This window comes from Diprion similis, chromosome 3, assembly GCF_021155765.1.
Source record: "Diprion similis isolate iyDipSimi1 chromosome 3, iyDipSimi1.1, whole genome shotgun sequence".
Classification (NCBI taxonomy): domain Eukaryota; kingdom Metazoa; phylum Arthropoda; class Insecta; order Hymenoptera; family Diprionidae; genus Diprion; species Diprion similis.
Window position 1 is genome coordinate 3,149,652 of NC_060107.1, and position 23,315 is coordinate 3,172,966.

The 23,315-nt window shown below is 37.1% G+C and overlaps 3 protein-coding genes across 10 annotated transcripts; 1 reads left to right on the plus strand and 2 right to left on the minus strand.

Annotated features, from left to right (window-relative positions):
- Nucleotides 1-7,230: 7,230 nt before the first annotated feature.
- LOC124404933 (putative RNA-binding protein Luc7-like 1) lies at nucleotides 7,231-11,805 on the minus strand. Of its 7 annotated transcripts, none has more exons than XM_046879454.1 (7): nucleotides 11,648-11,677; nucleotides 11,366-11,460; nucleotides 10,242-10,352; nucleotides 9,345-9,393; nucleotides 8,865-8,963; nucleotides 8,067-8,725; nucleotides 7,231-7,816 (listed from the first exon to the last, which is right to left on the minus strand). In XM_046879454.1, exons 3-7 carry the CDS (start codon nucleotides 10,310-10,312, stop codon nucleotides 7,738-7,740), a joined length of 957 nt encoding a protein of 318 aa, XP_046735410.1. In that variant the 5' UTR covers nucleotides 10,313-10,352; nucleotides 11,366-11,460; nucleotides 11,648-11,677; the 3' UTR covers nucleotides 7,231-7,737. The 7 variants fall into 7 exon arrangements, with proteins under 7 accessions (XP_046735410.1, XP_046735407.1, XP_046735409.1 ...); XM_046879451.1 differs by having other exon boundaries at nucleotides 9,542-10,352; nucleotides 11,648-11,676; XM_046879453.1 differs by lacking the exon at nucleotides 11,648-11,677 and having other exon boundaries at nucleotides 10,242-11,228.
- A 286-nt stretch (nucleotides 11,806-12,091) lies between these two features.
- Nucleotides 12,092-18,226, plus strand: LOC124404930 (USP6 N-terminal-like protein). Of its 2 annotated transcripts, XM_046879439.1 has the most exons (9): nucleotides 12,092-12,264; nucleotides 12,634-12,875; nucleotides 12,955-13,278; nucleotides 13,356-13,543; nucleotides 13,638-13,798; nucleotides 13,892-14,212; nucleotides 14,348-14,489; nucleotides 17,390-17,493; nucleotides 17,561-17,767. In XM_046879439.1, the coding sequence occupies exons 2-9, from the start codon at nucleotides 12,721-12,723 to the stop codon at nucleotides 17,630-17,632; spliced, it is 1,467 nt and encodes a 488-aa protein (XP_046735395.1). In that variant the 5' UTR covers nucleotides 12,092-12,264; nucleotides 12,634-12,720; the 3' UTR covers nucleotides 17,633-17,767. The 2 variants fall into 2 exon arrangements, with proteins under 2 accessions (XP_046735395.1, XP_046735394.1); XM_046879438.1 differs by having other exon boundaries at nucleotides 17,390-18,226.
- A 740-nt stretch (nucleotides 18,227-18,966) lies between these two features.
- Nucleotides 18,967-22,825, minus strand: LOC124404935 (mitochondrial carrier homolog 2-like). Its single transcript, XM_046879458.1, has 7 exons — nucleotides 22,606-22,825; nucleotides 22,423-22,507; nucleotides 22,094-22,265; nucleotides 21,869-22,000; nucleotides 21,524-21,710; nucleotides 21,363-21,430; nucleotides 18,967-21,241 (listed from the first exon to the last, which is right to left on the minus strand). Exons 1-7 carry the CDS (start codon nucleotides 22,705-22,707, stop codon nucleotides 21,061-21,063), a joined length of 927 nt encoding a protein of 308 aa, XP_046735414.1. The 5' UTR covers nucleotides 22,708-22,825; the 3' UTR covers nucleotides 18,967-21,060.
- Between the last annotated feature and the right edge of the window lie 490 nt (nucleotides 22,826-23,315).

Consider the following 23,315-nt stretch of genomic DNA (forward strand, 5'->3'; position numbering starts at 1 on the left):
TTTTTAGACTAATTCGACGTCCAGGAACTCAGAAAACACATGAAAAATAGCCTAGGACCAGCAGCAGAGAAATGACGATGAAAATCTGCAGTTTTTTGGCTGTAACTTTGCAGGTGTTGCTCGCAGCGTATCGGGACTGCGATTAATCGATTCCTCTCGCAAAATCACGTCGGAATAGTACCCTAAAGAATTAATTGCAGCACTTTTCAAAGTCGTCGAAATTTTTGCCAAAAATGCAAAGGGGTTAGCCTTGGATTTTTTTTGGCCGAAAAATCTTTTGTCTGGGAATCGATCCGTATGACGCTTTTTAGACTAATTCGACGCCCAGGAACTCAGAAAACACATGAAAAATAGCCTAGGACCAGCAGCAGAGAAATGACGATGAAAATCTGCAGTTTTTTGGCTGTAACTTTGCAGGTGTTGCTCGCAGCGTATCGGGACTGCGATTAATCGATTCCTCTCGCAAAATCACGTCGGAATAGTACCCTAAAGAATTAATTGCAGCACTTTTCAAAGTCGTCGAAATTTTTGCCAAAAATGCAAAGGGGTTAGCCTTGGATTTTTTTTGGCCGAAAAATCTTTTGTCTGGGAATCGATCCGTATGACGCTTCTTAGACTAATTCGACGCCCAGGAACTCAGAAAACACATGAAAAATAGCCTTGGACCAGCAGCAGAGAAATGACCATGAAAATCTGCAGTTTTTTGGCTGTAACTTTGCAGGTGTTGCTCGCAGCGTATCGGGACTGCGATTAATCGATTCCTCTCGGAAAATCACGTCGGAATAGTACCCTGAAGAATTAATTGCAGCACTTTTCAAAGTCGTCGAAATTTTTGCCAAAAATGCAAAGGGGTTAGCCTTGGATTTTTTTTGGCCGAAAAATCTTTTGTCTGGGAATCGATCCGTATGACGCTTTTGAGACTAATTCGACGCCCAGAAACACAGAAAACACATGAAAAATTGCCTAGGACCAGCAGCAGAGAAATGACGATGAAAATCTGCAGTTTTTTGGCTGTAACTTTGCAGGTGTTGCTCGCAGCGTATCGGGACTGCGATTAATCGATTCCTCTCGCAAATTTACGTCGGAAAAGTACCCTAAAGAATTAATTGCAGCACTTTTCAAAGTCGTCGAAATTTTCGCCAAAAATGCAAAGGGGTTAGCCTTGGATTTTTTTTGGCCGAAAAATCTTTTTTCTGGGAATCGATCCGTATGACGCTTTTTAGACTAATTCGACGCCCAGGAACTCAGAAAACACATGAAAAATAGCCTAGGACCAGCGGCAGAGAAATGACGATGAAAATCTGCAGTTTTTTGGCTGTAACTTTGCAGGTGTTGCTCGCAGCGTATCGGGACTGCGATTAATCGATTCCTCTCGGAAAATCACGTCGGAATAGTACCCTGAAGAATTAATTGCAGCACTTTTCAAAGTCGTCGAAATTTTTGCCAAAAATGCAAAGGGGTTAGCCTTGGATTTTTTTTGGCCGAAAAATCTTTTGTCTGGGAATCGATCCGTATGACGCTTTTTAGACTAATTCGACGCCCAGGAACACAGAAAACACATGAAAAATTGCCTAGGACCAGCAGCAGAGAAATGACGATGAAAATCGGCAGTTTTTCGGCTGTAACTTTGCAGGTGTTGCTCGCAGCGTATCGGGACTGCGATAAATCAATTCCTCTCGCAAAATCACGTCGGAATAGTACCCTAAAGAATTAATTCCAGCACTTTTCAAAGTCGTCGAAATTTTTGCCAAAAATGCAAAGGGGTTAGCCTTGGATTTTTTTTGGCAGAAAAATCTTTTGTCTGGGAATCGATCCGTATGACGCTTTTTAGACTAATTCGACGCCCAGGAACTCAGAAAACACATGAAAAATAGCCTAGGACCAGCAGCAGAGAAATGACGATGAAAATCTGCAGTTTTTCGGCTGTAACTTTGCAGGTGTTGCTCGCAGCGTATCGGGACTGCGATTAATCGCTTCCTCTCGCAAAATCACGTCGGAATAGTACCCTAAAGAATTAATTGCAGCACTTTTCAAAGTCGTCGAAATTTTCGCCAAAAATGCAAAGGGGCCTTGGATTTTTTTTGGCTGAAAAATCTTTTGTCTGGGAATCGATCCGTATGACGCTTTTTAGACTAATTCGACGCCCAGGAACACAGAAAACACATGAAAAATTGCCTAGGACCAGCAGCAGAGAAATGACGATGAAAATCGGCAGTTTTTCGGCTGTAACTTTGCAGGTGTTGCTCGCAGCGTATCGGGACTGCGATAAATCAATTCCTCTCGCAAAATCACGTCGGAATAGTACCCTAAAGAATTAATTCCAGCACTTTTCAAAGTCGTCGAAATTTTTGCCAAAAATGCAAAGGGGTTAGCCTTGGATTTTTTTTGGCAGAAAAATCTTTTGTCTGGGAATCGATCCGTATGACGCTTTTTAGACTAATTCGACGCCCAGGAACTCAGAAAACACATGAAAAATAGCCTAGGACCAGCAGCAGAGAAATGACGATGAAAATCTGCAGTTTTTCGGCTGTAACTTTGCAGGTGTTGCTCGCAGCGTATCGGGACTGCGATTAATCGCTTCCTCTCGCAAAATCACGTCGGAATAGTACCCTAAAGAATTAATTGCAGCACTTTTCAAAGTCGTCGAAATTTTCGCCAAAAATGCAAAGGGGCCTTGGATTTTTTTTGGCTGAAAAATCTTTTGTCTGGGAATCGATCCGTATGACGCTTTTTAGACTAATTCGACGCCCAGGAACACAGAAAACACATGAAAAATTGCCTAGGACCAGCAGCAGAGAAATGACGATGAAAATCGGCAGTTTTTCGGCTGTAACTTTGCAGGTGTTGCTCGCAGCGTATCGGGACTGCGATTAATCGATTCCTCTCGCAAAATCACGTCGGAATAGTACCCTAAAGAATTAATTGCAGCACTTTTCAAAGTCGTCGAAATTTTCGCCAAAAATGCAAAGGGGTTAGCCTTGGATTTTTTTTGGCCGAAAAATCTTTTGTCTGGGAATCGATCCGTATGACGCTTTTTAGACTAATTCGACGCCCAGGAACACAGAAAACACATGAAAAATTGCCTAGGACCAGCAGCAGAGAAATGACGATGAAAATCTGCAGTTTTTTGGCTGTAACTTTGCAGGTGTTGCTCGCAGCGTATCGGGACTGCGATTAATCGATTCCTCTCGCAAAATCACGTCGGAAAAGTACCCTAAAGAATTAATTGCAGCACTTTTCAAAGTCGTCGAAATTTTCGCCAAAAATGCAAAGGGGTTAGCCTTGGATTTTTTTTGGCCGAAAAATCTTTCGTCTGGGAATCGATCCGTATGACGCTTTTTAGACTAATTCGACGTCCAGGAACTCAGAAAACACATGAAAAATAGCCTAGGACCAGCAGCAGAGAAATGACGATGAAAATCTGCAGTTTTTTGGCTGTAACTTTGCAGGTGTTGCTCGCAGCGTATCGGGACTGCGATTAATCGATTCCTCTCGCAAAATCACGTCGGAATAGTACCCTAAAGAATTAATTGCAGCACTTTTCAAAGTCGTCGAAATTTTTGCCAAAAATGCAAAGGGGTTAGCCTTGGATTTTTTTTGGCCGAAAAATCTTTTGTCTGGGAATCGATCCGTATGACGCTTTTTAGACTAATTCGACGCCCAGGAACTCAGAAAACACATGAAAAATAGCCTAGGACCAGCAGCAGAGAAATGACGATGAAAATCTGCAGTTTTTTGGCTGTAACTTTGCAGGTGTTGCTCGCAGCGTATCGGGACTGCGATTAATCGATTCCTCTCGCAAAATCACGTCGGAATAGTACCCTAAAGAATTAATTGCAGCACTTTTCAAAGTCGTCGAAATTTTTGCCAAAAATGCAAAGGGGTTAGCCTTGGATTTTTTTTGGCCGAAAAATCTTTTGTCTGGGAATCGATCCGTATGACGCTTCTTAGACTAATTCGACGCCCAGGAACTCAGAAAACACATGAAAAATAGCCTTGGACCAGCAGCAGAGAAATGACCATGAAAATCTGCAGTTTTTTGGCTGTAACTTTGCAGGTGTTGCTCGCAGCGTATCGGGACTGCGATTAATCGATTCCTCTCGGAAAATCACGTCGGAATAGTACCCTGAAGAATTAATTGCAGCACTTTTCAAAGTCGTCGAAATTTTTGCCAAAAATGCAAAGGGGTTAGCCTTGGATTTTTTTTGGCCGAAAAATCTTTTGTCTGGGAATCGATCCGTATGACGCTTTTTAGACTAATTCGACGCCCAGAAACACAGAAAACACATGAAAAATTGCCTAGGACCAGCAGCAGAGAAATGACGATGAAAATCTGCAGTTTTTTGGCTGTAACTTTGCAGGTGTTGCTCGCAGCGTATCGGGACTGCGATTAATCGATTCCTCTCGCAAATTTACGTCGGAAAAGTACCCTAAAGAATTAATTGCAGCACTTTTCAAAGTCGTCGAAATTTTCGCCAAAAATGCAAAGGGGTTAGCCTTGGATTTTTTTTGGCCGAAAAATCTTTTTTCTGGGAATCGATCCGTATGACGCTTTTTAGACTAATTCGACGCCCAGGAACTCAGAAAACACATGAAAAATAGCCTAGGACCAGCAGCAGAGAAATGACGATGAAAATCTGCAGTTTTTTGGCTGTAACTTTGCAGGTGTTGCTCGCAGCGTATCGGGACTGCGATTAATCGATTCCTCTCGGAAAATCACGTCGGAATAGTACCCTGAAGAATTAATTGCAGCACTTTTCAAAGTCGTCGAAATTTTTGCCAAAAATGCAAAGGGGTTAGCCTTGGATTTTTTTTGGCCGAAAAATCTTTTGTCTGGGAATCGATCCGTATGACGCTTTTTAGACTAATTCGACGCCCAGGAACACAGAAAACACATGAAAAATTGCCTAGGACCAGCAGCAGAGAAATGACGATGAAAATCGGCAGTTTTTCGGCTGTAACTTTGCAGGTGTTGCTCGCAGCGTATCGGGACTGCGATAAATCAATTCCTCTCGCAAAATCACGTCGGAATAGTACCCTAAAGAATTAATTCCAGCACTTTTCAAAGTCGTCGAAATTTTTGCCAAAAATGCAAAGGGGTTAGCCTTGGATTTTTTTTGGCAGAAAAATCTTTTGTCTGGGAATCGATCCGTATGACGCTTTTTAGACTAATTCGACGCCCAGGAACTCAGAAAACACATGAAAAATAGCCTAGGACCAGCAGCAGAGAAATGACGATGAAAATCTGCAGTTTTTCGGCTGTAACTTTGCAGGTGTTGCTCGCAGCGTATCGGGACTGCGATTAATCGCTTCCTCTCGCAAAATCACGTCGGAATAGTACCCTAAAGAATTAATTGCAGCACTTTTCAAAGTCGTCGAAATTTTCGCCAAAAATGCAAAGGGGTTAGCCTTGGATTTTTTTTGGCTGAAAAATCTTTTGTCTGGGAATCGATCCGTATGACGCTTTTTAGACTAATTCGACGCCCAGGAACACAGAAAACACATGAAAAATTGCCTAGGACCAGCAGCAGAGAAATGACGATGAAAATCGGCAGTTTTTCGGCTGTAACTTTGCAGGTGTTGCTCGCAGCGTATCGGGACTGCGATTAATCGATTCCTCTCGCAAAATCACGTCGGAATAGTACCCTAAAGAATTAATTGCAGCACTTTTCAAAGTCGTCGAAATTTTCGCCAAAAATGCAAAGGGGTTAGCCTTGGATTTTTTTTGGCCGAAAAATCTTTTGTCTGGGAATCGATCCGTATGACGCTTTTTAGACTAATTCGACGCCCAGGAACACAGAAAACACATGAAAAATTGCCTAGGACCAGCAGCAGAGAAATGACGATGAAAATCTGCAGTTTTTTGGCTGTAACTTTGCAGGTGTTGCTCGCAGCGTATCGGGACTGCGATTAATCGATTCCTCTCGCAAAATCACGTCGGAAAAGTACCCTAAAGAATTAATTGCAGCACTTTTCAAAGTCGTCGAAATTTTCGCCAAAAATGCAAAGGGGTTAGCCTTGGATTTTTTTTGGCCGAAAAATCTTTTGTCTGGGAATCGATCCGTATGACGCTTTTTAGACTAATTCGACGCCCAGGAACTCAGAAAACACATGAAAAATAGCCTAGGACCAGCAGCAGAGAAATGACGATGAAAATCTGCAGTTTTTCGGCCTTAACTTTGCAGGTGTTGCTCGCAGCGTATCGGGACTGCGATTAATCGCTTCCTCTCGCAAAATCACGTCGGAATAGTACCCTAAAGAATTAATTGCAGCACTTTTCAAAGTCGTCGAAATTTTCGCCAAAAATGCAAAGGGGTTAGCCTTGGATTTTTTTTGGCCGAAAAATCTTTTGTCTGGGAATCGATCCGTATGACGCTTTTTAGACCAATTCGACGCCCAGGAACTCAGAAAACACATGAAAAATCGCGTATGATCAGCAGCAGAAAAATTACGGATGAAAGTTCCCATTTTTTAGCTGTCACTCGTTACAGGTTGCTCGCAGCGTATTCGGACTGCGCGCAATCGATTCCTCTCGCAAAATTACGTCGATATAGGACATCAAAGAATTGTTACCAGGATTTTTCAAAATCGTCGAAATTTTCACCAAAAATCCAAAGGGGTTAGCCTCACTTTTTTATGATTATCAGAGCTCGGAAACTTTCGTCTCAGAATTGTTTCGCAGGACCATTCCCTGAACACGAAAAAAACATCAAAAAGGGTGTCGGACCAACAGCAGAGGAATTGCAAAGAAAACTTCCTATATATCGGCTGTAACTCTTGATCCAAAGCTCGCAGCGTATTTCATATAGCTGAACAAGACCCTCAAAATTTTGAAAAACGTCCGAGACATACACTATTTTTATGTTTCGACTTTAACTTTTGATGTATTACTTGTTACAATTAGTGCATTAGTTATTGTATCTCAAAAAGAGGCGGAAAGTGCGTCTTACTTATTGGATCATAGCGTTTTCCAAAATCGGCTAAATTTAAACCGAAAATCTGCAGAGGGTTGTTATTATAATTCATAAACCTCATTTCGTCAGTTTCTGTAGTTAGTGCCGATTCTTGCAAAAACTGTTGGAAATTGTAAAACTTTCCAAGAATTGCTGCTCAATATGAAATAACTTTAGAAATGTTTAAATCATTGAAAATCAACTCCGCTTCTCGTCCATATTGAATGGTTCTGCACTTCGCAAATATTTGCAGAAGTGATAATAAGGACGCAGATTATTGATGAAATCCATTTATTTAGGGTTTCTAAAAGGTAAACAACACTGCATAGCAAATTATAATAAATATGCAATGAATTTGCATGTGCGAACTGAGATAGAACCTATGTATATTTACACGTGACGAATTTGATTAAAAATTCATTCTAAGAACTACAGAATACTAAGGCCAGATATTTTATGTTCAGTTATTAAAAATTATAACAATACCTTACACATTAAAGCATACTATTATAAATTCCCGTATAATCTACTACACAAGATGACCATGTCACATAACGTTAAAAATGTCAAATTAGTTCTGAGAATGTTTTTACGATAATTTTTAATCATGAATTTATTGATTATTGTTTACTTTGCCCCCTTATCATCTATAAATGTTATTTATTTATTCCCGTATTATAGAACTTTTCAAAAACCACTGCATTAAACATTTGAATTTACGAGATGTAGTAAGTCCGTTTGCTCATGAAGTTGTGTGAGTAAGTTTCTGACTCCATGTGATGTTTTATCTCTTACGATCGTTAGATCCACTGCGATGTGAACGTGACCGTCTCCCACGGCTGTCACTCCTTGAACGTCGAGATCTGAAACAAATGTTTTTCCCATACAGTGAATTAGTCACACTTCAAAATAGAAGTTCATCCAACATTGAAAAGAAATCATATCATCAGTTAATAACGCTTCACGAGTATTATCACAATGTTTTCGAAAAAGGAGTCATCCTGCGAGGCTCAACTTTATCCAAGAAAACTTTCAACTCGGCCTTTGCATTTCATCACAAATTATGAGACAGATTATTAACAGATAGTAGAACAATAAGACAACCCTCCTCACCTTTTGCCACGGCTACGGCTCCTGGACCTTGACCGCCGTCTATCTCGACGGACGCGTTCACGGTCACGATCGCGGTCACGATCGCGATCTCGGTCTCGTTCTCTGTATCCAGTACTCAGTCCACCACGACCTCGATCCCTGTCCCGATCCTCACGTTCTCTGTCGCGCTGTCTGTCTCTGTCCATCATAGTCTCTCTCTTTTCCTTACGCCTGTCCTCAACAGTTTTTTCAAGCTCGGCAAGTTTTTCCCTTATCTTGATGAACCCCAGATGGAGCTTTCCACCAAAGTGATCGGCCAGTCGTCTATCGTTGTCATGTATGCCAAGGTATGCACTGCAGACTTCACAGACTCTTAATTTTTGCTGCTGGTAGCTCGAAGCTGGCATGCTATTTCGGTATTCTTGTTCTGCCTCGTTTTTCTTCTTCCTCAACTCGTCAATTTCACCCATAAGCTTCATAGATTCTTCTACAAACCCTTCCTCACCAAGCTGCTCGGCCTTGGCAAGTTTTTTTCCAATTTCTTCCGCAAGAACGTGAACATTGTTCGCTTTTGCCGCAACTTCTGCACTCAATTCTTCCTGAGTCTCAGCGAGACGTTGCTTAGCTTGTTCAGTTCGACGGTCGCAATCAGCAATGAAATTTTGAAGGTGTTCCATTGCCTACGAAATAAAAATGCAGAATGTTTGTAACATTACTGGCAATAGTAAAAGCTATGGAAATAATGCTCCAACTTCAAATTCTCATAAAAATTTTTATTTCTTTTAATCTCGTGTAATAGATTTCTCGTTTTTAACTTACGTCGATGTCATAAAAATGATCTCTTTTCTTCTGCGCAGCTTCGTAGTCGGCCCGCAGAGCCAGGTCGTGAATCTGGGGGCATTCGCCCAAGTCCATGCGCTGCGATTCACAAATTGTAATAAATTAATGACCTTCTTAAGTGAGACTCCCCTCTGACAATTCCTAAGTATTACCACCATCCCAAGAACTGTTACATACTTCTCATTTCATGTGAATAAGATCGTTGGTAACAATGTTATGTTTGTCTATAAAAAATTACAGGAAGTCTACCATCTTTATCATTTTTTCGTGAGTTCACTTTTTTTTAAAGTTAATTTAAGTGCGAGCCTGTCTCTCAATTTATCAAGATCCGGTCAAACACAGTCTTCCGTAACGGTCAAACTGCTAGATACGCTATCAAAAAATATACATTTAGGAACTGATGCTTTCACATATATTTATATAATTTCTATAGTTAGATATTTTGTTGATTTCACTTACAGAGCGGCAACACCTCTCCGCCTGACGCGACAATGCGATGGCAACGACGCTACAATCAGCACACACCTTAATTTACATATTCTGTTCTATGACACAACTTAATAACTTATTATGTTAACTATTAAACGAAATATTATGAAAATAGTGATTTGAATAATTTGCATTTTATTTATTTAGAAATCGAGTTGAATACGTACATCCGGTGATGAGGGGAATTTTGTAACAGCTGTGTCGTGCGATCCTGCCTATAATTGAGTCCTTCCTTTGATCTTTCACACATATTACAAATTGCCAAAATTAAGTGTGAAATTGAGACAATGAAATGCCGGATTGACATACCATTGCAAAGTGAAGCAAAACACTTCAGGAAACCAATTTCATATTCTAATCAAATTCTTGTTAGTCAACATAGAATCTAAAGTAAAAAATCGTAATAGCAAAGAGCATCGTTTCACGATACTAAATTACACAATCTAAAACTGATGAAAATATTATTGAAAAAAGTAAATATTGTGCTCATCCTAATTTGGGCAATTAGTAAGTTCAGACAGCCTTACTTACAGATCTGTCCTTCGTTCCCTGTCCCCAATCCAAAAAAAGGGAAACTACTTTATTCACGCATACTCACAGAAAACTTTTGGCCTATCATCCATTATTGACGAATATATTCTTGACAAAATGATAATTATATCAAGAATCCTTTCATAAATACTACTCACCAAAGCGAACTAAGTGAACAGGCTTCTGGCGGTTTGGGCAAATATGTTTCTAAGCCCCGGCATACAGCCTCACAACTGGGCCGAGGCTTTGAATAGGTAGTTTTTAATTAAGTTATTATTTATTACGTAAAATATCTCAATGGTAATACGTACGTCTTCTTTTGTTTTCAGTACTTACATTAACGCGCGTGTGTGATAGTGAGACAAACAACAATATGATTGGACAATATTCGCAACAATATTGTACATTGGATTGGTTTTGCATTTTTCAGACTCTCTGGAAATAGAACTGCAGTCGCATCGGTATTAGTGAATTCAGTAACCTTCTTGTAATTGGGTTGTTTGTTTTACATGATTTTTTTCTTACATATACATGTATTACCCTACAACTAGTAATAACACAAATGCCCCATACCAATTTGTGTTACAACTTTTTTTACGCATATTAGATACAAAAACATATTCTAACAGACTTATCTGTATTGAATAAAGTAGCATTAGAAAATTTTTTATATCAAATTATTCAGCTGAACAAAGTCTAGAAGCGATACAATTGAAAACTTGTCTATCGTCCGCCGAAGAAACAAAATTTGCTGCTTAGTACCATAGCGGTGTTCACTTTGATACTTCTAGGCTTCGTAACAATCAATTTATGAATAAAGATGATAAAAAACATACAGCACAGGTTTCAGGATTGAATTGTTGTAAATTGTCGGTAATTAGCAGTTTTGCCTTGAGATGACATGGTACATTACTGTATTGTTATTTTACTGACATTTATAATCATGTTTCACGAAGCAAAGGAGAATCACTATTACTTGTAGTTGAATGCAAAAATAAGATACTCAATAATATGGATGAGTTGTATATAACAGATAGACTTAAACTTGATTGTCATCGTTATGAGAGTGTAAATGGTTGATTACATTCTAATGAGCCTGTATTTGATGGGAAACGATAAGATATAGTGTAAATTAGCATCATGAAAAATTTTTACACAGTAATGAAACTTGTTTCACAAGCGTGCTGAAGACTACATGTCGTTTAATACATTCAGAAATGTAATATGAGCTCACATTGCATCGAAATATTATTCGATAAGATTATTATGGAGGAAATACAACAACCGCTGATCTCTTCCTTCGATAGCGTACACATTTTGAATCTGTATTTACGAAGTACAGTGTCACGTCACGTAATAATATTAATTAAAGTAATTAAAGTAAGAAGTATAAAAGAGTAAACAAAAAGATTTTAAAAAAAGAGGAGGAAAAGGAATTTTTGTTTCTGCAGTATACTCACTGTCGAAGAAAGTATCTCGTGCGGGCAGCAGGCCAGGAGGAAGCTCTTGCAGACCTTCGGATCCGAATATTTAACTTGAAATTTGTTATTCTCACCTGAAAAGATTAAATAATTGCGGGTCTTTAGAATCTGGGCCAATTGATTGACAATACACGAGTCACTTGATGTGATGTCGCGGTCGATATCACTAGGTCACCATCTTGTTCCAGCGTTGGCAAAGAACGCTTATTTATACGATTGTTCAACCGAAGCCCCCCTACATTTTTACACAAAATAACTCACCGTTTCGTCCTGTACCCATCAGTTGATCGAGCATAGCTCGCATTTGATCGTGAGCCGTCATTTTCGCCGATTATTTTCCTCTTTACGGTACCCTCCGTTCAACCGTAGGCCAGCCTCTATCCTCTGTACACTGCCTCTATCACAAACCCTCTACACATCCATACGGCATACGTGCATACGTGTAGGTATAAGCAAGCACAGTGTATAGGCGGGCTGATGCACTGGATCGTTACCAACCTTGAGATAAGAATATTCGGATGCCGCTTCCGAAAAGTCCCTAGATTCCAACAACGAGGCCACGGATTAAAAAACCAATAGACACTGCAGAGTTAACTAAATGTTGCGCAGTGAAGTGGGTCAGTGATGAAAGTAGTAATTTTTTTGCGAACGCATCATTCCGTTTAAAATGCCTGGTACCTAATTTTGTTGGTTTAGGAACAATATTGGGGGCGGCGAGGAAATTGCTGTTCAGCAGGAAATAGTGTCGATGATGGTTTTATAAAATAAGTGTCTCCGGAAAGAAAAATATTTGGAAAATATTATGAATATCAGAATCAGGGAGTCGTAGCTGTTTATAATTATGTTGATAGTATTCAGCTAATTTTACTTCTTGTATGGTAAGTCGCACACTTGTATCGACAAAATAAAACTCCTATATTTACACAGATTGTATATAACCCTTTTGCTTACTGTCAATATGTCAAAATGCCAAAAAATCATTTTTATAACCGTCCAACTATTCCGTCCGATTATTGCGAACACCTTCATTGAAAACAACCTCGACCCTAAGTCGCGTATTGAATCCAATTACGCACCCTATTTTTTTTTTTCCTCATTCAGTATTACATGAATATCATTTTGACAGTGCTTAAATTTGATGCCAAGTTTGCCTTGCTCAATTATTTCCCTATTAATTGAAATAATCTGATCATATATTAATATCGCAAACTTAAATTTGCATCTGTATGATTATACCTTATTTCTAGATCAATATTTAATGTACGAAGAGACACGGCACATAATTACAAAGGGCGGCATGTTTGTGAGAGTTTTTAACGCAACTCTAACGTGGGATGAATGAGGAAGAATTATTGAAGCGGTCAGCTGCAGAGCGGGATAGAATTTTCAGCTGCTATGACCGGGGTAGAGAGAACGGAGCTCAAATTGACCCTTGGGAAGATCCAGGCTTTGAAGTTTATCACACAACGGACAGATATGGATTCATGCAGTAAACATTAGTCTTATCTTCAACTTTCTTTTACTACCTGTGAACAAAAAACTTATTAATCTGTGTATTATTATCACAGCGACAAGCGGTTACCACAGAAAGTGGATCCGAACGAAGTTAAATTACGGCACGTTGAAATGGAGAGGATAAAAAAATGGATAAAAATGTTACGCCAATGGGAAAGTCCCGCAACCGTTGACAAATTACGCCGTAGGATATACAAGGGCATTCCAAATAGTCTCAGAGGTCAAGTATGGATTAAACTTCTTGGTGTTCAAAATCTGAAGCAGGAGCATGCCGGAAAATATGACGAGATGCTCCGGCTCGCTCGCCAGTGGTCCACAGAAATAAGACAAATTGATGCTGATGTCGCTAGACAGTACAGAGACCATATCAATTACAGGTAAAAAAAAGTCAGTAAAATCAATTCTTAAATAATGGGATAGCATAATTATTTACTTTTTCGATATACCTTTCTAGGGAAAGATATAGCATTAAACAGAGATCCATGTTCTACGTCTTAGCTGCTTACAGCATGTATAACATGGAGGTCGGCTACTGCCAGGGTATGTCTGTGTTGGCAGGCCTTCTGCTGTTGTATATGGATGAGGAAGATGCTTTTTGGGGACTGTCCGTACTTCTTGCAGACAAAAAGTACAGCATGCATGGTAAGAGATACCAGTTCATTCCATTCGTGCTATACTGTTGCAAGATTACAAACCGACTTCTTTCACAATGATTATCTTGAATTACTCATTTCAGGATTTTACGTCGATGGGTTTCCGAAGTTAAATCGTTTTATTGAACACCACGACAAGATTATGTCCAAATTTTTACCGAAGCTTAAACGCAAGCTTGATAAATGCGGCTGCGATTCTATACTGTATGCTCTGAAATGGTTCTTTGTTATTTTTCAAGAAAGGGTGAGATTTTACTTAGACAATAATGAGGAGGACCGTGTTCTAATTTGAAACTCTGGGTTTGAAAAGAAACTGATGTTGTATTTTTTCACTCAGACACCAGTCAGTCTTGGTCTTCGGATATGGGATGTATTTTTACTGGATGGTGACCGTATTTTGCCACCAATGGCCTACTCAGTAATGAAACTACATAAGCGTTACCTGATGCCCATGGAGAGTCTTGATGAATTTTGTGGCTACCTTCAGATGAAATTGGAAAAAAACTTTGGTTTTGATGACGACACAGTGATAAACTCTATGGAACGCAACATGGAGGAACTAAAACGTGCTAAACTAGATTACCCTGGTCCACCTCTGCCACACGAACTACCCAGGCATCCATTTGGCATATTCAAAGAACCCTCCTTCTCCAGCAAGGTGAGATTTGAGCCGAACATATGCCATTCTTCTATACTGTACATAAATTATTCATATAACAAATCTGTTGATATGTTTGTCATTGATAAGTAAAAATTTGATTCTGAAATTCTCAAATGATGATTGTGCTTACAGGTAGGGAGAAGGAGTGAAGAGTTTAGCGAAGCTCAACATGTGATGCGGGAGTCTGTGGCACAGCGTAGGGACGTTGCAAGTTCAGAGGGAACCAGAGAAAATTCAACCCCGGTTGACCCTGCTGGTTGCGGTGGCCTTGGGGGTGAGTTTACAGACAGTGAAAGTGTGATATACAGTAGTACCAATCCCAGTATAATTTACTCAACGCGTGGTAGTACCAGCGGAGAAGACGAGACTGACGATGATCTAGATTCAGATGAGGAAATGGTCATTTATAATACAAGATTATAGAAACTATACATTCATGAAGTAGAAAAGTCTCTTGCATAGAATAAACGCGTACTATCAAAAAAATTGCTCGAAATACTGGATCTAAATTATATTAGATACAAATTACAGGATACGGTTTATCCTATTTTTTACTTATCTTGCCAATTTGGTCACTCAACATATTACTTAATTTTTTGTTTACTAACAAACTATAATAACAATTCCTTTATACCATATCTGTAACATTCATGCATATTGAATCTGTAGTAACAAAGGTGGATTAAGAGATGATTGTATTCAGTAAGTCATGAATCACATTACTATGTTACGGGGCTGAAATCTCTTAACGCGTACACGTGCTTTCTCTTGCCATCAAATATAATATTAAAATTTTCTTTCCACAAACTTTTTCTTAGCCAATTCTTTTGCTATTCTAATCATTAATATGACGTGGATATAGGCAGACTATATGATTTGCTTACTGTCTAGTCGATATATGTTTAATATTGTTATATTAGAATTACTAGTTCGTAACTTCAGTTATAATCATAAGTTTTAGGTAAATATAAATATCCAAACCATCTTATCACTGTTTCCGTTGTTCTTATGATCACGTAAAATCGTCACTTGACCTAATTTTGGAAGCAATTTTAGTAACGTCTCCAAAAAAAATTGCGTCATTTTATTCGACTAATCGCCCTATAGTTGTCAGATTACTAATTATCGTACTAATATGATCGAATCATCGAGTCTTGAATATTTTTCTTTTGTGAAACTATATTTTCTCAGGCTTGTAGGTCAAGGTTTAAAATGTCATGCTCATCAATAATCCATCCTCTCACAGTATTATCATACTTACAGATAAGTCTATATATATATATATATATATGAACACAATATGTAGATTGTAACTTTGATAAATTTCATACATTTGATACATATATTTCCACTATAGTCACAAAAAGACGTTACAAGTATAACTGTCCAATTTAGAAGATATTTCAAAACCTGAATAAGTTTTCAAGTAACATCAAACTGTAGCTTAGCTTTCCTCAACACATTTTCATGCAGAAAAAACAGCTTTATAATATCGTAACTTTAAAGTGTGTTCCTTCGTCAGTATGTACTTAATCACCTTTTGCAATCTTAAACACCTGTATGATTAGACACTTATACTTTCCTGCACTTAAGACTTGTAGGCTGTTATTATTATGTCGAATTGTTTTCTTTATAAACTGTACATGTGATGGGACGGGGTCTGATTGGTGATGTGATAAAAGTTAGCATTTTTGCCATTACGTTCCTCAAAACTATCATGTAACGTGTAAATATTCGAAAAAGCAATGACAAATCAGACTGTAGTATTGAATAAACTTAACTTGAAAATACTCTATTACATAATAATATGCATAAGTAATATAATTTTTTTCTTCCGTGTTTTTATTTGGTTTTTTTCTCAATGGTACAAAATAATCTTGGTTCATATTTTATGTGGTTCCTGCTATGCCTCCAATTAGCATCCCAAATGGGAAGGCTGTATACATAGATTTTTTTCCAGTGTTCAAAGTCATACCAATCCTACATAGCCATGAAAAACAAATCAAAGATTAAATATCAGTATGAAAATTTAAGGCATGATGGAAATCCGTTTATTCAGTGTTAGGTATATCTTTGAAAGCAAGACCTTTCATTATCTTATAAACATGAATACTATGCAAAATTGCATGTGCATTATCTTCTAAGGTTTCTTTTGCAAATAAACAATTGAAAGACGTGAATGATTTTGGTAAAATACTCATCATTTATGGCTACGATAGAACTCGATTTTATATTTACCTAATATCCAAATTAGCCTACAGTTTACTTTTATTCCACTATTATGTAATTTATACTCAGTTCGTAATAAATATCTAATTGTTAACAATAATAATAAACAAAGAAATATCCACTTTAATAGAATTTCTGTTTTAATGTCCTTGCATGTCCTATTAAGTTGCACAACCTTCCTACATTATCATTTCCACCTCAGTGTTATTTTCTTGTTGTGCTCTGTAATTGCAGAAGTACTTTTGTTTAGTTGGTATTAAAACATCGAAATATCACTCACCGAGTGTCTCATCATCACTTGGTACTTGAAATTATATTTTCTTCTTTCATTTAAGCTCTGACTTTCGTATATATTTTATTTCTTCAACACTAAGTGTGTGGTAAACATTCTGCAACAATGGTATATATTGTTCATTAGCAAAAAACTACTTCTCAACATATAAATGTATAAATGTTTTCCTTCTCCTCTCAGTCTTTTTTTATCACTAAAGCACAATACCAAATCAACACTGATATTAATTTTCTTATATCGATCCTTATCACTTTGGACTAAACTGTTTGATTCATTTGATAACAGATGTAAAATTGAACAGTAAAAGAAGAAGATTCAAGGGACGGTGCATGACTTTACCCAATTCGAATATCCCTCCACTATTATTGGATAATTATTTGTCGCACGAGAACCTTCTCCATCGGTTAATTTCCACTCCTGGCACAACAGATTTACACGTTCATCATAGAAATCTGATGTCTACATAGTTCTGATATCTGCTCGATCTGATCTGATCTCTTGAAATTCCTCCTTCAATTGATGGACTTGAATAATAAAGTTATGGGATTTCATCAATTAACTTTGTATGATATGATAGAAAAAGCAAAGATAAATGCACAAAAAATTTTTGGCCATTTTTAATTTGAATATGGGTGAATTGTCCCTTTCTACAGGAAGCAAGTTTTCATTTGACCCAAGCATGGATGACGGAGGCTCACCTAATGGATCGCGCCGTTCGTTAGCTGATACTTCCGTTACATCGACGGCGGATCTATCGGTATTCAGTTCGGCAACTCGCTCCCAAGCCCTAGATAATAGCCTCGATACTCAGAGCAACGTTTCAGATGGTAGCTCGGGGAGCGGAGGCTTACCTACACCGAGAGCAACTCCTCATCAGCCAAGTCCTGACGTTGTAAGAATCTATGTACCGTATACACCTCCATCCCCAGCTTCGTACAAAGATGATCTTCCTCGTACGCTGCCTCGATCGTTAGAAACTAATAAAATTCGTATACGTGTTGATCCTGATCAAACGCCTATAGTCGAAAATCTGAAACCATTTACTTTGGAAAGTCCAGAGCTTGAGCTGGACTTGAAGTAAACTAATTGTCCAACTTTGTTCTTAATATTAACTGTTCTATAATATATGGTATATAACATTGAACATAGTGTCGTTGGAATATTAAAATTATTGAAAATTGAAGCAAAAAAGTAAGAAAAGAAAATTAGAAGTACGAAAAAGATATTGGATATATTGTAACATAGACGATCGCGAGATACTGTTGAATAAATATTATTATAGTATTATTATTTTATAGCTACATGAGAAAGAATCGTGGCAACAATATACTGAAACGTTCCAAAGTTTAGTCAGAACAAAATTGACTAATTAGCGTGAATAATTACCTTCAATTATATTATATCTGCATATTGACATTTAACAATCTGTTCTAATCGCCAAGATGATTCTGTGTGGATGGAGATTATAGTGTACTATATTGAGACAGTCAGAGTCAGATCAAAATGCGAACGCAAGTTAATTGGTACGATTAAATCGCAATAAGAATCAAATGTATTAAAGAATGGAGAAGAAAATTTAAATTAAATATGAATGATGTTAAATATTACTAACTATATCATATGTATCTAAAGTACAGTTTGGAATCTCTACTTCAGAAAAAGATACCCCACAGAGATGGTTTTCCAACAATTTAAAGTTCATTCTTGCCACTGAGTAATGAAACTGAATCCAGATCTGAAATTAGATAAGATGTAATAGATCCTGAAGAATTAATATTTTATTTTTATACTTGTCTGGTTTATTATCATTTAGTTTCGCATTTTTCTTCGAAATTCCGGTAGTTATCGTCTGGTACAGAGGCATACTTTCAAATCAGTCTGTTTCCAGACGAATCTGTGCAAACAGATACATAGGTTTATTTACTTGTAATTATTTTTTATCCGTTAGGAACTAATATAAAAAAAAAAAAGTATAAAAATAATTCAAATAAGATTTTCCAAACCAGCAAGCATTAATATCGTAATACTGATATAAATTCAAAGATTAACCATATTCTACTGTTTAAGAAGTGAAAATAAAAAAATGTTCAAATATACTTACTTTCCAGCAAAAGTAGATATTACTCAGAAATACTTTAACTTTCCGTTTTGAAGCGCATTTTTCGCGCTTCTTCGATTGAATAAACTTATGATATTTCGTTAGCAAAAGATACGTGTAAATAATAGGCACATATATATGTTTCGTTTCCTTTTTTTTTTTTTGTACAGGTGCTGATTTCGTCACCGTGTAAGATCCATTAACAGCTAATTATTACTTGATATTCAATTTGAATATGTGTTAGATATTATGAAATATAAATTCACCTTTCTCTGATAGCAATAGCAATAAATAGATCAATGTATAAGACTCTATCTCTATGTCGACACGGTTAATAAACTAAGAACTTAGTCTCGTGTTTTAATGCAAAAAATTGCATATGTACTAGCTCATATTTAATATAGACACAATATTCGAGTGTAGTTAATAATTCTTGTACATGTATCCCGAAGGATATTCATCGTTTCTTTTCTACCCCGATACCGTCACATATTCTTTTCCTTGGCGGTGCAATTGAGCTCTTTTCCTAGTTGTCATGAAAAATGATAAACTTTAAACGTAAATCTATTATGTTGCGGATATTAACACTGTACAGAAAAAAAACACAAAATCCAAAAATATCCGACACCTAGGATTCAAAGATGTCAACAAATTATCATATCAAACGCTCTGAATAGACAATAACAAAGATAGCACTCTAATAGAATCTTTAAAGATAGATTGACGTACTGAAAAAAACAGTTTTTACGTTTATCAATTATTTTGCCAAGTAATGCTTTTCGCCGCTAATAGAATATTGCGTTCCACAAATAATATGGTAGTTACTTGAAATATTTTTGGCCTAAAACTTCATCTCTTGATGTTAATTTGACAAAATCAATTATACGTATGGATAATTCATGCATTTACGTACATATGTAATGCATGCACATGAACACACAAGTTTTGCATTTTACAACAATAATCCACTATATATTCGATATTGGCATCAATACTGCATTATTACAACTGCAAGATATTCACAGATCTGATTTTAAATTTACATAAACATCGTAAAATTTTTCGTTTTATTCTGCCTCATTAAAAATTGTCATTCATTGATTAATGTACGTACTTTTTTAGTATATTCAAATCTTAGAATCATTGCTCAATGTTCATCACTATATATTTTTACAGATAAACATAGAAGAATTCGTGGCTCGGCTAGTAGAGAAATTGCATTAATCATCTTTCTGACTACTCAATGATTTAGTTTTTATACAACTTGTAGTATTTTTTACGCATTTTCTGATCCTCGAATTGATTATTTTCATACAGAAATTTCAGCCACGTGAATCTTATCAAAACACTGTATATTGTACTTTGAAACGCTTAGGCAATAAAAATTAACCAATTTTTATAAATGTTTAGTATGTAGCATATAGATATAACCAGATACCTATGATAAATTGCTTTTGAGTATGGCGATAAATTATTACTTACAATTAATTAATGACTCGTTAAACTAGGAAAAAGAATATGTTATACATTATGTATAAAGAAGAATTTAATGTTTTCGAATGCTTTAGACAGTATATATCTAATTAATTATTGACCTATCGCTAATTTTGTTCCACATTTGGGAAAAGAAAAAAATTTAACAAGAAAAGAAGTAATATAAATTTGAAGGAAAAGAATATGCAAATTTTGCATTGCATATACACACAAATTTTTTGTTCAAGCAAATGTATAACTCAAATTTTTGTTTTGTTTAAGTGAAGAAATGGTTAAATAAAGTAGTAGGATAAGCTTTTTTAATAAAAACAATTGTTCATTTTAAGTCCCTTCCATTTCCCCCTTCTCCTTGTCTAAACAAGTTGTTCAATCAGTAAGAGCTACAAACAATAAGAAATCTGGATAAAGACTGTCCTTTTTGTCTATTAAAAACTTTCGTTTGAGTTTCTACAGATTTTTAATGCACTCTCTTTACTTGAAATGCTCCTTCTTTATACAGGTTTGACCTAACACTGTAAAACTGCAAAAAGCAACTGTATAAAATGGTTATTGTTGATTCAAAGAGATACCTAATATATTTGTCTAATAAATATATGAACATTACAGCATAACATACACAAAACTCCTCGCTATACAATAATTTCAAGTCAATGTCAGGCAGTTCCGAATAATTTTTCTTAAAATATGTTACTGACATTTCAGTTTTAAGTATATCTATCACTGTGCACTTTGTCAGTAAAAATTATCCTTATTTATATACACTGCTTTACCATTTATAATAACGTTGGGTCCAGTATAATAGCGCCATAGAACGCTGTTACCACGTTTTAGCTGGTTATTTGCAGCTAGGTGAGCCCAACAACGTATCCAGCTCTCATAGATCGGCATCTGCGGTGGGTAACCAGCCGCCAATCTGATTATAACAAAAATAGTTATGAAACTGGGTGAATCCTTATTTACTGTTGCGAACGACCAAGATTACATTCAATTAGCAGTAATACTATAGGTATGCGATGTAAGTCATCCCTACTTACCCAGAATCATTTACGGCCATACAGTGGGAAACAACCAAGAATGGGTATGTTATGGCACTTGCAACAAACTGCAGAGCAACAAAAAAATATCAGTTTTGTTTAAAGTTCACGTCTGTTATGACGTTAAGTTATTTTTATCAAGAAGAAAGTGGTCCATATACCGTCATGCTTGCTGCAGTATAGCTTCGCATTTCCCTATCCTGAATAATATACTTGTTAATGGCGTAGGTAGCCGTGCTGGCCAATATTAGCGATGCAATATTTCCAATTAGACGCGGCACCAAACCAGCAAAGTAGCCAGATATTCCGTTCTGTCTGTAGATTTGAATTATAGACCCCACCAGTCCACTGTAAGATAATTCAATGAGCACCAAATGTGCAAAACATCATTCCTTGTTCTGGAAACTTGACAGAATATTTTGAATTGCTGATGAGCTATCGTTGGTGGTAAAAGGTTTTCCGTGATTACATTTTTTAGTATTATTACCGATGCTCTTGGAACTTACTTATACTTAGTTTCACCTCCAACAAATTGTGCGATCATTCGGAGCGTAATAACGTCGAATGGATGACTAGCAACAATGGCAGCTATTCTACTGGCTAAGTCTCGGAGAAGTTCATTGATGCACCTAACTCGCCTATGAAAAAAAATTAGCTTGTCAGCAAAATATAGATACATAGAAGTATCAAGGATCTGATTTAATATGACATATTCTGAAAGATAGCGTTACCTCTCACTGTCCGATAAATCATCTTCATCTATTTGCTTATCAGGTTCGTTAGCGAATGTAATACTCTCAGCAGTCTTCTGAAATGCAAAGGCACTAATGGCATTTGCACAGAGCTTGGGAACGAGTCCGCGATAACAACCAGCATACCCATCAACAGTCTTGATATACTTAACTGCAAGGGTACAATAATTAAATTAGGGACGAACAATAGGTGGCTGATATCAGTGATTGTAAAAATTCTGTCAGTGGCTTAGGTTGATGCAATTTGGAGTGGTAGAAATAATAAAATAAACAAAAGGTGTGTTAGCATAATTTGTAGCAATACATACCATACTGGAAAATGTTGGGTAGTGCAAGCGCCGGTTTGCCAAAAATAGTGATTGTTGCTCGAGGGGGAATAGGTTCGTAGCCAATCTGCAATAAGGGTTAATTTGTTTGCAGGGTGATTTGTGGAATATGAAAAACAACGTTAACCTGTAAACAAAATCAATTCAACCCCCTTCTCGGCGTACCTGAATCAAAACTTTGGCACATTCTAAAGGGTGCGATGCGGTGTTTACTAATATTCGTAATGCTATATTCGACCATATCGTCTCCTCCTTGAAATTAGACATGTTATTCGTATTATCTACTCCACTTCTCCAATTCCTTATCTTCCGTCCGGCTTTGAACCGTGTCCAATCTTATCAGAAAATTAAATTTTATCTGGATATTCGGGAGAGGGCGCGACGACGGTTTGAAGCCGACAAGAGTCTTGCCATATCTCTGAAGATGAATCGCTAGAAAGAGATAGATTCATCGAGGTAAAAACAAGTGCAAGAGAGATAATAAATTCAATTTGGCACCTGAAATAGTGAATTTGATAGCGTTTTAAACTGATTGCGCTGAGTACGTTTTCTCTAGCTTTTCGCCTTTGCTATTGGTTAAGAATAGGAAAATCGCATTCGTGAATTGCTCTGCCTCCGTCCTAGGGAGTGTTCAGCGTTGCCACCTAATATTGGAACGTACTCTATGGTTGCGTTCCGAAATTAGCTCCCAGTGCTATCGGCAATTTCTTATCTCTTTTGCGCTGCCGAGTTTGTGACTAGCTCTGTCTCTGTCCTAGGGAGTTTTCAGCGCTGCCAGCTAGTTTCGGAATGCACCCATAGAGAACGTTGCACAGTTTCAAAAAAATCCCGCCATTTTTTTAGTATAACCTTTCCGAAATTTGACTTATTGCGCG